This window comes from Orycteropus afer, unplaced genomic scaffold (assembly GCF_000298275.1).
Source record: "Orycteropus afer afer isolate SDZICR_OR568_19922 unplaced genomic scaffold, OryAfe1.0 scaffold00638, whole genome shotgun sequence".
Classification (NCBI taxonomy): domain Eukaryota; kingdom Metazoa; phylum Chordata; class Mammalia; order Tubulidentata; family Orycteropodidae; genus Orycteropus; species Orycteropus afer.
The window spans coordinates 229977-246926 of record NW_006922225.1 but is presented as its reverse complement, the minus strand read 5'-3'; the positions used below and the strand labels follow the sequence as shown (position 1 = coordinate 246926).

The window sequence follows — 16950 nt, the reverse complement described above, 5'->3', positions numbered from 1 at the left end:
CAGATGCGCAGGCCATTAGCCAGTGGCCAGCGGTCGGGGTGCGGCGTGTGGGCAGCCCCCTGTTGCTGAGGTGCACCGTCACAGGGACGTCGAACCCCAGCCTGTACTGGTACCGCCAGGCCGCGGGCGGAGCCCCCCAGTTGCTCTTCTACTCCATCGTTAAGGGCGACGTAAAGGCCGAGAGCCCCGGGAACCTCTCGGCATCCCGGCCCCAGGACGGCGAGTTCACCCTGAGCGCCCCGGGGCTGCGGCCCGGGGACTCCGGCGTCTATCTCTGCGCCTGGGACGCACACTGCGCGGGCGGCGCGGGCGGCCTTGCAAAAACCCACCTCGGGCCTCACGCCGCCCGCAGGCGCCCCGCCGCGCCCCCAGGGGCTCTGGGACCTGCTCCGACTCCGGCCGGCCCAGTGAGGGCCTTTGACCGGGCGGGCAGGGAACGAGTCGCCAAGACATCTAGTCCCTGCCAGTCACCTCCGGCCCGCAGCCACCCGGTCTACCCTCCGTTCACCTCCAGTCCTGCCTGTCTACACCCGGAGGGGGAAGGGAGCGAGGAGCGTCGGCGGCGGGGGCGGGCAGGGGCGTGGGGATGCGGACGCCCGAGGTACGCAGCTGCCTCCTGCTGGTGGCGGGGGGCTTCCCAAGCCCGGGCGGAAATCCGGCGCAGACTTGGCCCCGGGAAGGGCGGTTGTGAGGCTCGCGGTGCACTTACTGTCCCGCGCACACACTCAGGGCTTCGGAGGATGGTTTGGGCCGGCGGGCTTGGTTCTCCAGCTCACCTCTCTTCTCGACCCTTCTCTCACAGAGAGAGAAGGCGTGGAGAGGCGGACGGAGACAGAGAAAGGGGGGCTGCAAGGGAAGGAAGGGGCAGGGGAGGCTGGAGTGAGTGGCTGGGGAGGGGCACGGTTGCCTTGGCAACCGAGTGGCCTGCTCCCTCAGCTGCCTTTTTCCTCCTGTCCTTGATCTAAGATGGGCTTTCCTCTGTAATGGCCCCTACCGTCCAGCAGGGGGCACCAGCGGCCTTGAAATGCTCTCTGTTCCCTAACGGGGAGCGCTGAGACAAGTGTTTATGTCTCCCATCAGTGAGCCTGCAGAGGGAACTGGGGCACAAAGTGACCAAGGGACTCCGCTACAGGCCCAAGGGCCCCTGCTGCACTTGGGTCAGCTGCCCAGGGAACAGCCCTCCTGTGCTGGCCATGGTTAGTACCCCCGCGACCAAGAAGGAAAATGCCGCCGGCTCTGGGAGGTGCTGCTGGTAGCCATTGGCATGCTGCAGCCGGGCCGCCTGGGTTGAAGTCCAAATTTACCAGCTGTTATGACTTTGGGCTGGTTACTGGCTCTCTCTGGCTCTCATTTCCTCCCCTGTAAAACTTCCCTTGCTGGATTACATGTATTAAACGAGAGGGTGTTTATAAAGTCTTATTTCAGGGTCTAAGGAGCCCTGGTGGCACAGTTGTTAGGGGCTCAGGTGCTAACCTGAAGGTTGACACTTCGAATCCAACAGCCGCTCTGCAGTGGAAAAATGAGGCAGTCCGCTTCCATGAAGATGACAGCCTTGAAACCCTGTGAGGCAGTTCCACTCTGTCCTCTAGGGGCGCTGTGGGTCAGAATGGACTCCAGGGCAGTGGATGTGGTTTGGGCTTTGCTTCTGTGAAGATTGACAGCCTTGGAGACCCTGTGGGCAGTTCCACTCTGTCCTCTAGGGGCGCTGTGGGTCAGAATGGACTCCAGGGCAGTGGGTGTGGTTTGGGCTTTGCTTCTGTGGAGATTGACAGCCTTGGAGACCCTGTGGGCAGTTCCACTCTGTCCTCTAGGGGCCCTGTGAGTCAGAATGAAGTTGGCTGTCCCAATAACAACTCTAGGCTCTTTCAACAGTTGTTACGATCTTGTCTTCCTTTACGCTTTCAACGTATTTAGATTCCATCTTACCCAAATGGAACAACTATTTTAAAAATGGAAGGTTATAAACTATGCAATAAATAGTAATAAATGCTGAGTGTACTTGGATAACAAAGTCATGAAATTGTGTCCTGCGTGTGTCCCTTGCAATATTGATAACCAGTGGGCCTTTTGCAGCCTCAGGATCTTTCTTAACACAGAGTGTTGCAGGCAATCACTCGTCAGTTGGATCTGCTAGGAGGGTTGAAACAGTTCTCATTCCTGTAAGACATTCTGGAAAATATCACAGAGGAGGTGGAATCCAGCCAGGGTTAGCTTTTTGGAAGGCCAGTATTGAGGTGATGCACTTGACTGCTAACCCAAAGGTGGGAGGTTTGCATCCACCCAGAGTGCCTCTGCAGGAAGGCCTGGCAATCTAGCGCCAAACGTTCAGCTCTGGAAAGCCCCGAGAGCTGGCTGCCCTCTGACGCACAGCGAGCCATCGTGAGAGTTTTTACTTAGATGCCCGGCCGGGAGTGGAAGGTGGAGGCTCTGTGAGGGCAGTAGGCTGTCAGGCAGTGAGGAGGCCCCAGGCCATTGCAGGGGACGGCAGATGACAGACAGCAGCCCTGACAGGTGGGACAGGCTTGAAAAGCATGTCGTCATCAGCACAAGTCGGTCCCCTTCCCCTGTGTCTGTGCTCACATCAAATCCAGGGACGAAGGACAGCAGCTCGAGTGACAGATGCTGCTCCAAAGTGCCCTCTCGTTTGCCCCTTTAGGCCCCTGGGACCCGCGTGTGGGGCTGTGCCTTTTCTCGGGGAGCTGCCAGGCCCCCATCTCTGGCTCTGCAGGTGAAGCAGGTCACTGGTCCCGCCCCTCACCCCCAGGGCCCCACATGCCCACACATGGAAGACCCAGGGCCACAGGCAGATGGCCAGCGGAACCCACTGCCGTAACGTGGCCCCCACAGGGCTCTGTCCCTCCCGGATTCGCAGGGAGAGACCATGGCTTCGGACAGCTCGAGGACGGTGGGGAAGCCAGGGCCGAGAAGAGGCGGCACTGAGGCGGGTGTTGTCGTGGTGGTTTCCCCGGAGCTGAAGGGTGGCAAGCACTGGGATGAGTGGACGCAGCTGCTGGGGGACCCTGAGCGGTCTCAGCACCCTCCTGGGGGTCTTGCCTCCCTGGGGGTCTGTTCCCCCTCCCCCCCCGGATGTGGTAGGCGGGGGGCCAGCAGGGGGTGTGGGAAGCACTGTCAGGCCGGCAATGGGGGTGGGCGCGGACACCCTGCTGAGAAGTCCCAGTCGACCCCGTTCTCAGCTTGGTGATGCTCTGGGACTCCTTCCCGTGACTCACGAGCTCTTCTCGTTATGAGTGGAAGGAAGTGGGGCATGTGTGCAGGGAGATGGCAGGGAGTGGGGGCGGTACCCCAGTGATGTGGGACCTGTAGGCCCCCTGGAGTCAGAGCGGTTAGGCAGCCGCTCTGAACCCCTTCTCTCCCCACAGTGCAGCCCCTCTGATAGGGGTCACATGGGGGTTGGCTGGGCCTGCGGGTGGGGCCCCTCTGAGCTTGGGTAGCACCTCCAGCAGGGGTCGCCTGGGAGGAGGGGCTGCAGGTGGGACTCAGGCATCTACCCCGCAGGGGCCCTCCCCCTCCTGCTGAGGTTCTGTCTGCACCTCCAGGGGTGCAGCCAGGCCCCGGGAGAAAGAACAGTGGATGAAGTGGGCAGGAAGCGGTGTGGAGGGGGCGGGGCAGCCTCACAAATGTCAAACCGCATCCTGTTGTGACGCCCAAAGAGGCAGGTGGCTGCCGTTAGTGGAGCTGATGGTGTCACAGATAACAGCCGGTGGCTGCAGAGCCCTTCTCCACGCCAGCAACCAGGAGACCGACCTGCATCCGCTGCCCCCACCCCGTGAGGCAGGCCCTCTCGTTCTGAGTCCTCTTCCTCCTTCCTGGGAGAAGGGGGTGCCGGGGCTGGGGGCCCCTTGCTCACGTGGGTCTAGGGTCCGAGATGTCCCCCGGGGACTCAGGTCTACTGGGAGATGGTGTCACAGGATGGCATGATGGGGGGCTGGGAGGCCTGAGGCCCCCGAGCGACTGTCCTCTGATGCCCTGGTCCCTGGTTCTGGGGGCAGGGCTGGAAGGTTCTGCAGGGCCCATTTGACCCAATCCTCTCAGTCCCCAGAGGAAGATGTAGAAGCTGCAGAACTACTACCATGAGGTGCCCTGGGCTTCAGGCTGACCTTGGCCGCCATCTTGCAATTTAGAGTCATGTTTAGACGCTGAGCTGTGATCTCCCTGTATGTCTGCTTCATGACTCACTCGCATAAGGATGAAAAACAAAGTGAGCCGTGGCTGGCTAGTCGACTCTGACTCCCGGCAACCCTGTAGGATGGAACAGAACTGCCCCACAGGCTTTCCAAACCTGTCATCTTCATGGAAGCAGACTGCCTCATCCTTCTCCCGATGGTGGGTTGGAACCGCCGACCTTTCTATCAACAGCCAGTGCTTAACCACTGCACCACCAGGTCTCTTTATCAGGATGAGTAAGGCAGCGTTATCCCATCTGAGGGAGCATTTCACAAATAACACAGCAACCCACAGGATCTGAACCCCGAGAAAGCCAGGCTGGGAGGAGGGCTGAAGTGAGGTTGTCGAGACGCTCCCCAGCTCCCCGAGTGCCTGAGCCCAGGCGTGGAGGGCGGCCGTGCTCACTAGCATCCGTGGAGATGCCACGGTTGGGGTCAGCTGTGGTGTGATGTGGGGGCACGCAGCTGGCAAGCTGCCCGGAGGGACCTGACACATAGGACACTCAGGACCAGGGGCTGACTCTCCCTCTGCGTCCCCTGCGGCTCAGCCTCGACTCGGGCTGTGGGCAGCTCCGGACACCTCACTGTCAGGGAGATGGAAGGGGGCAGACACTGAGTTTAGAAGAGAGTCGCTGGACAGCGGAGCCCATGACAGGGCCATACGGGACAAACCCCAGGGCACGGGGAGGGTTTCACCTAGGAACCCCTCCGACTGACACTAATTATTATTAAAGCGGCCAGTGTTTACTGAGGCTGTAGGAGGAGCTTCACAGGCTGTGGGGACTGAACACCTTACCAAGTCAGGCTGATGGATGGGCCCATTTTATAGGAAGAAGGGCTGAGTCTGAGGGGGTCCCTTAACCGCGTCCAAGATCACACAATTGGCAAGGGCAGAACAAAGTCTTGACCCAGGCCCAAGGGCATAGTCTTTATCATAAAGGCCCGTCTGTCCACTGAACACATTTTCCCTCTGCAGACTTGAGCCCTTGGGTGTCCACCTGTCTGTCCCTCACTGACCGGTTCTTGCCTGAGGATAAGCACTGGCTGTCTCATGCAGGGTCTTCCAGGAGTCCAATGCCCACCCATCAGGGATGTTACAACAAAGTTCACGTATCTTAATAAGGCAGCAGCCCAGGCATTAGGAGGCCTGTCCAGTGGCTTCTCTGTCCCTGGGGGGGTCAAGCCTGGCAGGAAGGGACATAAGAGTCTCTCACTGAGGCCTCCTATCACCCAGAGGGCCTGTGATTCAGAGATCCAGGCAGGATGGGGTTCCACTGTGGTATGAGGGTGCACAGGGTGGGCTTGTGATTGTGGGGTAGTCTGCTCTTGGGCAGGAATGGTCACCCAGGTCCCCTTTGGGCCATCGAGGAGCCTGGTCTGGCTGGGTTGGGGGCTGGGCCCATAGCAGCCCTGGAATTTAGCCTCCCCACCCTGCCCCTCACCCCCTGGGGAAGACCACACTTCCTGTCTGAGGAGGACCGCTGAGATGCTTTGCTGAGCAAGGTGATGGTGCTCTGGGGAGATGGTCCCATGAGAACATTCTTAGTCCTCTGTGCTGCTCCCAGTGCATTCTGTCAACTCTGGGACACGACCCCCTTCCAGGGCTTCCTAGGAATTCCAGATGGAGATGGAAGAGGAAGACATGGCCCTGGACTGCAGGGGGGTGGTGGGCAGAAAACATACCGTCTGCTGGAAGGGACGACCCAGGGGAAGACCACGCAGTGTCACACACGTCTTAGGGAGAGGCTGAGAGGTAGGGTGTGTGAAGGAAGCCAGGGAGAGAGAGGCTTCACGTTAGGAGGGAGGATGCCTGACCCTGTACTCAGCTTTGTGCTTGGGCCCAGATGGGGCCGGCAGTGTCCACCACGATGGGTGCCAGGGCCAGACATCATCCTTCTGGAAACCCTGGGAGTCTGCCACCAGTAATGGCCGTGGGCTGTAATTAAAGTTGTTGGTGGCCTTGATGGCCTTCTTATTCTGAGTCAGGCCTGGGAAGGGGACAGGGTTATGTCCGTGGGCATGGCAAACATGCCGGTGAAGGAGGTCAGTGGAGGAGCAGGGGACAGATACTCGCAGGCCAAGGGTGATGCTAAGAACTGGCTTGGGGTTTGGGCCACCCCATATTCTCTACCAGCATCTCCCAGCACCCCAAAATAAACACACACACAGCTTCAGAGACGCTCCACGCCCCAGTCCTCCACTGCCTTGTCCGTACTGACCACGTTGACTTCCCAGAGGGCAGGGCAGGCTGAGGCCCTGGGGGTCAGGACCCTCCCCGCCGGGCCCTGCAGAGGAGAAGGACTGGGGAAAGCACCTGTCACCACCCATCTCTGTCTCAACCTCGTTCTAAAGCCCCGTGTGCTTCTCTCTCCAACTGTCCCCTGGTTCCTCAGGGCCTCTCTCATGCTTCCTGAAGAGAGAAAGCCTTTTGTCCCTCGATGCTCAGCCGTCCCTCCCCAGCCTGTCACTAGCTTTCTGTAGCCTGGCAATGCACATGGCAGGAGGAGGGCTGCAGGTCTTGGGAGGGTGCTGGTACTGATGTGAAGATTCTTCTAGGCAGGTGACAGTGACCCCAACAGCCCTGGCCAGGAAGTTCCCATTATTCCACAGCCAACTGGATGCTCCTTTCTCCTTCTCCTCCTCATTTCCGTATGAATCTGACGGACGCAAGGTAGAGGTTCCTCCCTAGCACCGCCCCAGGAGTCCGGCCATGCCTGTGAGTGGTGGGGTCTGGGGACTCAGTTCTTCTAGATGTCCGTCCTAAGCTTGCTCCATACTCACACTGTTTGACCTCTTCCTGCCCTACATCTGCCCATGAGTTCCTAATTGGGGTGAAGGCAGATCCACGTGGGGCTAGAACAGGTTGATGGCCCACGGGGATGGGGACTGCCTTCTGTGCCCCTTTCCAGGCATCACTGGGCACCGGAAACCTCCTCTGAGCCCCCATCGGGAGTGGCCAGGTGCGCAGTTGCAGGTAGTCAGGACCAGCCCCTGTTGTCCTGGCTCCTGCTCTGGTTAGCCCCCTTTGGCTCTTGGTCATGTTGTATCCCCTATGACCACCTGACACGTCAGCCATCGCTGCTCAGGTTCACCTGAGGAAGATTGCGTGGACCCCAGGACTTGGTCCAGAAGGGTGCACTTGACTTCTGGAGCACGAGGTTAAGGCTAAGAGACGGCCTCCCCGGGGCCTGAGAACGAATGTTGGGGCGCCATTGTTTGGGAGAGCTGAGAAGACAGCTGAAAAGATGTGGGGGGGCCCTTTCCGGGCCAGCCTCCCCCATAATGACTCCCCCTTCAGATGGGGCTCCCTGCCTCCCCATTTCCTGCTGCTCCCCCACATCCTCCCCCCAGCTACAGCCTCTGCTCCCAGCATCTCAAGAGGACGGTCTCCCAGTCCACAGGCCCAGCCTCTCTACAGGAAGGCAGTGCCTGCCCAGCCTATCTCTGTCCTGTGTAGGACACCCGCTTAGCACCCCCTCTCAGCCCTGCTCTCCTGCCCTCTGGCACCGTGTCCTGCCCCCCACCCCGAGGCACTTTCTGTCCCCATAGCCATCCATCCCCTGCCCTGCAGGAGGAATTTTGCAGGAAGCCCAGTGTGGAGATCAACTATCCGCTGCGCCACCCGCGGCCTCTGCTCTGCAAGTCTAGGAAAGTGGAGGAGCGCCTCTTATGGGTGCTGGTCTAGGGCCCAACATCTGCCCCCTTGTTTTGAGGGCACTGGTCTAGCGCCCAATGTCTGTCCCTTTGTTTTGTGGGTGCTGGTCTAGGGCCCAACATGGCCCCTTGATTTTGGGGTGCTGGTCTAGGCTCAATATCTGTCCCCTTGCTTTGGGGGTGCTGGTTTAGACTCCAATGTCTGTCCCCTTATTTTGGGGCTTTTCCAGCCATCATCTGACCAACGGATCAACGACAGCACTGACAGATACACAGCTATGTTGTTTGGGAGTGTGGCGGAGGGCACTGACAGCCTGTGTGGACGTTCCTGGGCCTCGGGTAGCAGTTTGCCCTCTCCCGGCTGAGCACCGTGTCTGGAACCCTCGCCTGGGACCCTGCACATGCAGGACTCAGGGCCGGTTCTGGCCGTCTCTGCAGGTCCTCCCCAGAATTGGGTCACCGTGGCACTGTGACTCTGCAAAGCTCGCAGAGACCGTGCCGGAAGGAAGGAGCATGGGCTCCCAGCCGACCTCGTGCCTTTCTGGACGTTGGCCTGGGCGTGGTCTCCTCCCCTAGGGCCTGCATCGAGGTCCCCTGTGTTGGTGCCCGGCCCACTCACCAGGGCTGAGTGGGTCTCCCAATGTGACCACTTCACCTCCCCCAGCCTCCAGCTCCTGGTGCCCTTTCTCATCTAATGACTGCTTGACCACGGTCCCCAGGGTCCTGGCCCTCCTTCTCTCTGTCACCCTCCTCTCCCCAGGGCCCATGAAGTAGTGTCCCTTGTCTTTGTAGCATCTGACCATCACAAGTCAGACCTGCTGCAGAATCCCTGGAGAAGAACTGCCCCCCCCCCACCACAGCGGATGCTCAGCCACGCGACACTGGGGAGGCCTGGCCGTCCATGGAGCAGGTCCCTACTCCCATTTTTCCTCCCCTGAGGGCCTGCCCCAGGGGACCCTTTCTCTCCATTTTCCGACCCCTCCACAGGAGTTCCTGGGTCGTGCAGTGGTTGACACACTCGGCTGCTGACTGAAAGGCTGGTGGTTCACAGCCACCCAGAGGTGCCTAGGCAGAAAGGCCTAGGAATTAGTGTGTTCTCCTGTCACACACGTGGGGTCACTATGGGCCAGAGTTGATGACGAGTGGTTTAGGTTTGTGTGCACACATGCATACACGTGTGTGCATGTGTGTATGCGAGTACAAGCATGTGCGGATAGGTGCTCTCTTGAGCATTCTAACCCAGACACCCAGGGAGCTCAATGCCGTGGTGAGCCCTAGACAGGTGTGCTGGCAATGTGAAATGCAGAGCTGCCCAAGAATTCCCAAATGTGGAGTGGGTGGGCTCGCCTTTGCAGTCCCCCTTCCCTGCTATGGGGCCTCCCAGCGCAGCCCCCCCTTTAGTCGAGTCTGTGCCCTGGGGGCCTGGATTATGGCCCTGGACCCTGGGGTCTGGGGCCACCACCAGAGAGGAGGGCCCATCTCGGCCCGAGTGTCATGTGTTCCGGACCAGATGGTGGTCAGAGGTGGGCAGCTCCATGGGGGCCTGAGACATGCCATTTTTATTTTTCTGTTTGTCCCAGAATCAGGGTTGCATCTTTGAGAAAGCAGAGAGGGGACAGGGGTCCATGCAGGAAGTGGGGGTGGAGAGGGGATTCTTGGCGGGCACAGGGGGGACAGTGAGGAGGCCAGGTGGTGGTGTCAAGGAGGAGCCGCTGTGGATGAAGAGACCGGTGGAGCCCTTCTTGGCTCAGGAATCCTTTCTCTTGACCTGAAGAGGAGGAGGTGGAGGGGAAGGGAGAGGAGGAAAGTCAGTGCCCCACTGGCCTTGGGCAGGGCATGGCCAGGGACCCCTTTTTCCAATGGCCCCTCTGCTCCTATAGCAGCCTATCTCCCAGCCAGGAGCCCCACTGTCACTGTGGTGAGGGGCTGTGTCAGGGCTGAAGGCTGGCTCTGAGATCCCCTGGACCCCATGTATGATTTCACTTCCTCCCTCCAGTAGCCCCCACCCCTTCTTCCCCTTACCATGGCCATCAGCACAAGGGCGCTGACCAGCACAGCGTACAGGGCAGCTTTCCCCAGCAGGACCTCGTAGAGGACAGTGGCCGACAGGACTCCCTGCTGGTAGGAGGCTGGGGGGTGGGCAGCCTGTGAGCAGAGGGCTCTGGCCCCACCCCACCCCCATGTGCCCAGGTCCCAGGCACCGTCCAGCCCACAGACATGAGAGATGAGGGGCTCACTTACCAGAGGTGAGGCCACAGTCTGAAAGAGAGGGGGAAGGACAGCCTGTGAGCTTACAGACAGCATAGAGGCCAGGCCAGAGCACGGCCGGATGGAGCCAACCTCCTCCTGGGCAGCCCCACACAGGGGCGTCATGTGTGGCCCCAGGACACGAGGGCCAGTGGAGGGCACACCCCCCTATGCTAGCTGACCTCCCCTCCCTCTGGGCCGTCAGCCTGCCTGTGCCCCGCGTCCCCACGTGCTCACCTGCTCGGCCCCAGGCCTCTGCACTGATGTTCTGGGTGACAGGCTTGGGCCCCTTCAGCGTCCACTCCTCGTCGTCCTCGAGCCCGTAGAACTGGACCTCACAGCGGAAGTGGTTGCGCGGGTTGTGCCAGAAGGCGGCCGACACCCTCAGACGGCTGCTCAGGCAGTACTTGGAGTCCTCGTCGCCAGGCTGCTCCTTCAGGGGCTGGGGGTCCGTGGCCACCCCGCTGAGGGCCTTTTTGCCGTTCACCCACCAGCGCAGCTCCACGTGGTCGGGGTAGAAGCCCGTGGCCAGGCACACGAGGGTGGCCTTCTGGGTGCGGGAGATCTCTGCCTCGGAGGGCTCAAAGACAGTCACCTTGGGTGGGCTCACCTTGCCCAGGTCCTCTGCAGGGGGACGGGGAGGGGCAGGGCTGGTCAGAAAGAGTGTGGTGGTGTAGGGCAGGTGGAGGCCGTGTGTGTGTGCACACGTGTCTGAGTGCACGTGTGTGTGCAAGTGTGTGTCCATGTGACTGTATGTATCGTGTGTTTGCATGTGTGCAAGTCTATGGTGAGTGTGTTCATGTGTGTTAGTGTCTGTATATTTGTGTCTATGTGTGTGTATGTGGAGTGTTTGTGAGTGTGTGAGTGTGTTCATGTGTGTTAGTGTCTGTATATTTGTGTCTATGTGTGTGTATGTGGAGTGTTTTAATGTGTATTTACATGTGTGTGCATGTATGTGTGACAGTGTTCATGTATGTTAGTATCTGAGTATATTTGTATGCATGTATGTGCGCATGTGTGGAGTGTGTGTTACTGTCTGCGTGTATGTGTGAGTATGTGTGGAGTGTGTGTGTCTGTGTGTATTTGCATGCATGTGTATGTATGAGTGTGTTCACATGTGTTAGTGTCTGAGTGTATATGTATGCATGTGTGTGTGCATGTGTGGACTATGTGTTCATGTGTGTTAGTGTTTGTGTGTATCTTCATGTGTTACATGTGTGGAGTATGTGTATGTTTCTGTGTATTTGCATGCATGTGTGAGTGTATGTCCACATGTTAATGTCTTGTGTATTTGCTTGTATGTGTGTGCACATGTGTGGACTGTGTGTTCACATGTGTTAGTGTTTCTGTGTATTTTCATGTATTGCATGTGTGGAGTGTGTGTTCATGTGTGTTCATGTGTTCTGTCATGTGTGTTTATTTGAGTGTGTGCACATGTGTGTGAGGGGTTGGGGTGGGGTCACATCCCAGTGCAGTGATGGGCAGGGACCAGGTTTCTCCTGGGGTCCTGCTCTGTTCTTGCTTCCTCCCCTCCCCTTATCTTCCCCCACCCTGTGCACACACCCCAAGTCCACTCTCTCCACATCACCCCATGTGCTCAGCACAGGCATCTCCCTTTGTGTCAAGCACAGGGACACCATAACCTTTGTCCCTTTGCCTCCTACTATTAGGCTCTCCCCTCTGAGCAAGTTTCCTTAGCAGTCTCTGAGTTCATCAGAGCCAGTCATGGTCTGGACACAGCTCACCAAGCATCTGCTCTTTGGATGCCTCAGGGCCGTGGACACATGCCTTGGAGTCCACCCCATGGGACCTCCTTTCTTGGCTGATTCTCTGTCCAGTTTGTCCTATGCTTTTCTCCATCCTTTTCTGTTACAGTGAAGAAGTCTTGTCCTTGTGAGCACCCAGGCTAGCCTGGAGTACGGGACAATGTTATTCTAAGGGACAATTCCCATTTCTATGGATGGGACCTCAGCCAGGGCCAGCTTAGAGGGCGTATGACTCCGACAGTCCCACAGGACCCCTCTCCGAGGCCCCACTCAGTGCTGAGCTGTACTGCTGCCATCTTGGATTTCTCGCTCATTTTTTAAACAAGGCTTCCACTTGTTCATTGGGAGCTAGGACCACACACTTTGTCAGGTCCTGTCTCCCCGGAGGTCAGCTCCCTCCCAGCCCTGCTAACCGCTGCTGTGGCTGCAGGCCCTCCCTGGGCTGCCCAGGGGGCGGGCAGTCCGTCTCCATCTGCAGTCACTGGGTCCATCCATCCTTCTGCTCCCAGCCTTTCCCAGCTTTTCACTCCGGTCTCAAGGACCTGGATCTGGGACCAGCCCTGCAGAACCACCACGGAACCTACTTCTTCAAGCCCTCTGCCAGGACACACACAGTCCTTGTCATAAAAATGAAAGCCATCTTCCCTGGATGTTTACTGATAAGCTTAGTGGACAGACTGAGGCAGGAGCCCCATTGTACCCTGAAGTACTGCTCCTCAGTCACCCTTCCACGTTGGGTGGCCTGTGGGTCTGGGGGCCTGACTGTGGCGCAGCTGTGTATACGGTGGGCCGTCTCTGTGTCGTCTGCCCCACTAGCCCAGGCAACATCAGGACTTTATGTTTCCACTCCCAGCCCACCTCTCACTCAAACACAGCCCTCCCCTCCTTTTCCCTCCATTCTCTAAATCCTGGCTGACTTTGGCACCGGGTCCCCCTACCTGTCCGTGACCATGCTGGGGCACCTGGGGAAGGGAAGCCAGCTACAAGAATCCAGGAGTTGGAGCAATGGCCAGTGGCAGGGCGGTTAATTCTATTTCTTAGTTGAGTGGGGTGGCACTCGTGCAGGTTAGCTTGCCCAAGGTCACAGAGCACTAAAGGACAGGGCTGGGGCTGGGGGTGGGGCCAAGTTTGTCCGGCTGCAAAGTCCCAGCAGGTCCCAGATCCCAGCATCACCCACCGCCCCTGTCCCTGGCCCACTGCGCTCACAGTTCAGCCTGCAGCCCTCAGCTTAGTGACCCCCTACCACAGAGGACCGGCGTTGTTCCTGGTGCTGTGGTAGGGGGTTAAGTCCCTGCTCTGGCCAGTGTCCTTGTCACAGGTGATGTCTGAGTGCTTCTCTGCTCTACTGTCCTTACCTGCTCCTAAAAACCGGGCAGATCTGCAGTTTCAGGTGTGGCTCAGGGATGAAAGGGCCCCTGTGCCACCTGTGCTGTTGAACCCCAGTGCTTCGTGCGGTGCAAGGACGGGGAGTCTGGGCAGGGGGTATATCCATGGGGAGAGGCCCTAAATTCACCCCCGGCCAGGCTGCTGCCCCTACCCCAGGCCAGGCTGCACCCACCCCTGCCAGGGAGTCTGGGCTCAGCACCAAAAGCCAACCTACAGCCACTGAGTCCATTCAGACTATCAATGATCCTGTGGACAGAGTAGGACTGTCCTTAGGGGTACCAAGGCATCATCTTTACAGAAGCAGGCTGCCTCATCTTTCTCCACAGAGCCCCTGGTGGGTTCAAACTGCCAATCTTTCGATTAATATGGAGAGCTTAATCACCACGGCACCAGGGCTCCTGAGAAGGAGATGGCAGGTCAAGGGGTTTAAAATCTCACTGTAAAAGCCCCACTTTTACCCTGCAATTCTTCACATTTGGGCTTGTTTTGAGTCTCCCCTGACTCCTGTCTATCCGTCTCTCTTTGGCCTCTCTCATCCACTCTGTTTGTCCTCTTTTGTCCCCAGCCCTGTTCTACTGCATGGGGCCTCCTGCTCAGTAAAGTCTGTCCCTTGCCCCTTGGGGCTGGCCTTGCAGCCTCCTGCCCTCTGAGCTCGTCCCTGCTGTCCCCCTTCAAAGCAGCCACAACCCCTCCTGCCCCTCCCCGAGACCTGCCTTCCCTCCTCAGGCCTCGTTCCGGTTCAGCAGCCCCCAGCCCCTCATCAACCAGTCCTTCACTCTCTCCAGCTCACTCTGCCCCCAATTCCTCCGAAAGAGAACCAAGTTGCCTTTGCCCTGTGCCTAGGTCCCCAGACCCTCCTCATCCCCCAAGTCCTTCCAGAAGCAAGGGAGGGAGTAGGGAAGGGCAACTTGCAGGGCTGGTGGCCCACCACACCACCAGCCTTGGCCAGTCCCCTCCCAGCTAACCCATGGGGTGCACAGGCTGGGTAGGAGCTGGGTGCAGGGCGGGCACAAGTCTTAAACTCACCTGTAACCGTGAGCCTAGTGCCGGGGCCGAAGTACTGCTCATAAGAACACAGGGGTACAGACCCGTGTGCAAACCCGTGTGCACCCTTCCCGTGGCACCGCCCCCACAGCTCCCACTCCCCAGACCCCAGCCCGGACCCCCAGTCCGAGGCAGAGGAGAAATCGGGGTGCCCATCCAGGGCAGAGGAGCCCCTCTACTCCGGCCCCACCGCGGCCCATCCTGGAACCCTTGTCCCCTGAGGGGCCCGCGGGGTCAGGAGGGCTCAGGACGCAGCTGGGACTCCAGGCATCGACGGCCCGGACAGTCCGGCCGCCCAGCGCTCACCCAGCACGGTCAGCCGCGTGCCTCCTCCAAAGGTCTGCGTTTCTACTCACGGCCCATGGGCTCGGTGCAAAAACCTGGCCAGACCCGCGCCACCCTCTGGGCTGGGCGCTGCGTCCCCGCTGTCCCCATTCCCGTTTCCCCCAGTCCCCGCCGCCTCCCGCGGGTCCCCGCTCACCCAGCACGGTCAGCCGGGTGCCTGCGCCGAAGTACCGGGTATCTGTGCTCACAGCCTCCGAGCCCGGGTCAAAAAGTGGGCGCGTGCGCCCAGATGTCCCGTCCTGGGCCGCAGGCCCCAGCGCCCGGGCGCCCCCCGCCCCCCAGCCGGGGACGCGAGCCTGAGCCCCTCCTCGCTTACCCCGGGACCATCAGGCCCGCTCTGTCCACCCGCCCGCAGGGCCTCCGGGACCCCCAGGCTCCCTCCTTACCCAGCACGGTCAGCTTGGTCCCCTCCCCAAAGTAGAGCTGGGAGGTGCTCGCACAGTCCCAGGGCGTGCATCGCAAACCGCCGCGGGCAGAGCTGCGGCCCCAGCTGGGCCTGGACGCCCCGCGCAGGGCTAGGGGTCAGGCCCGCCCAGGCTGAGCAGCCCGGAGCGCTGTCTTACCCAGCACCGTGAGCCTGGTCCCCAGTCCGAAGAACTGCTCATTAGAGGAGCACAGTAGGAACGGGCACCAAGAATTCCCCTCCCCCCAATTCCTGCAGCCTCGGGGGCACCCCTTCCTCCTTCAGGGTTTCCCGTCCAGTCCGGAGTGAACTGACCCTCCAGTGAGCCACCCCCGTTGGCAAGGAGAGTCAGCTTAGCTTAGGGGCAAGTGCTGGGCCCTGAGGGGCTCTGTGGGTGCTGGGCCCAGGGATGGGAGGGTGTTCCAGGCTGACTCTGCCTCTTCCTACTTAACCCATCGGTGACCCCTGGCTTCAGTTTTCCTGCCTGGAAGACTGGGGCACCGTCTTCTTCCTTTGTACTTTGGGCACTTCAGTCACTGGAGAAAGACATTCTTGGTCGGGGGTCAGTGAAAGAGAGGGGACCCCCAGTGAGATGGCCACACGCAGGGGCTGGACCCTGGGTTCAAACCACAGCTGCCGCTGTGAGGCTGGTGCAAGGCTGGGCAGTGTCTGGTTCTGTTGTACGTGGGTCCCTGTGAGTCAGACCTGACTTGATGGGCACCCCCCTCACAGCTTGTTGTAGGCTCTGATGGACACAGCGTGTTGAGTACTAGGTCGGGGGGCTTCTACTGGAAGAGGTGGTTCTGATCCCAGGTCACCTGGGAGCTGGCCTTCGTCCAGGGTGGGGCCTGCTCCTGCCCCCCACCCATCCCCGTCTGGGGCCTGCACCTCTGGGCTGGTGGAGTAGTTCAGAGGCAGGGCTTTTTGTAAAAGCTCCCCCTTGACCTGAATCACAGTGCTCCCCCAGTTCCCACAATGCTACACCGTGGAACAAAAATGCCCCTCCCTCTTTTCCCTACTACTGAGCAGAGACAGGAAACACAGGGGGCAGAAGTTGGTGTAACTGAGGGGTCAGGAAGCGACAATGGGAGTGAATTGCAAGTGGGGGTGCTGGGTGGGCAGAGGCCCCTCCTGGCACACACACCACCTGGAGGAGGAGCCCACCTCTGTCAGCGGGCCTCATTGTTAGGAAGAGGCCTACACATGGCCCCCGGGCAGAGTAGCATTTATAGAGAGGCAGGTGGGAGGGGCGGGGGGGAGGGTAGCCTGACAGTAGACCCACAGAGCAGGTGACAGAGATCTCCAGCTGAGGACAAAACTCGGGGACATCTGTGGTTCCCCCATTGCTTTCTGTGTCTAGCCCTTCTGTCATTCATTCATTCATTCCACTGTAGCTGATGGACACAAACCATGTGCCCAGCCTCATACTGGCTTCAGGGACTGGACCCCAGCCTCAGAGTTACCCACTGCCTCTCCAGCCTCGTTTGGGGTCCTTCTCTCTGTGAACCTGGCCCCAGTAGCACCTGGCCTTGTCTCTTGGGCTTTCATTCATGTGTCTGCCTGGCAGGACCCCTCTCCTGTGTGGACGAGAGAGACTAGGGTTTCCCTTGCAGAGCTGGTCAGCTCCGTGGACTCTCCCTGGTCCCTGGGTAAAGGGAGAGCTCTCTGATTGTGTCTGTGTAATGGATTTGGCGTGTAAGGCAGGTTCAGGTTTGCAGAATAACTGTGAGAAAGGACACAGTGCAGCTGCCCCTCCTCTCCCCAGGCAGGGCTTCTCCTGATGTTGGCACCTCCATTCCCATGGCTCACTTGCCACACTGTTGTTCTTGTTGTTGTTTGCCGTCGAGTCGGCCTCGACTCATAGCGACCCCTCCTTGGGTTTCCGAGGCAGTATCACTATGGAAGTAGGATTGCCCAACCT

The 16950-nt window shown here is 59.4% G+C and overlaps 1 gene segment (V, D, J or C); it reads right to left on the bottom strand.

Moving 5' to 3' along the window:
• Positions 1–9585: 9585 nt before the first annotated feature.
• LOC103210670 overlaps positions 9586–16950 on the bottom strand; it is a 60199-nt gene continuing 52834 nt past the window's right edge. Inside the window, 4 exon segments of the C gene segment in view lie at positions 9586–9606; positions 9861–9967; positions 10080–10097; positions 10323–10709. Of these exon segments, the coding sequence occupies positions 9586–9606; positions 9861–9967; positions 10080–10097; positions 10323–10709 (533 nt within the window).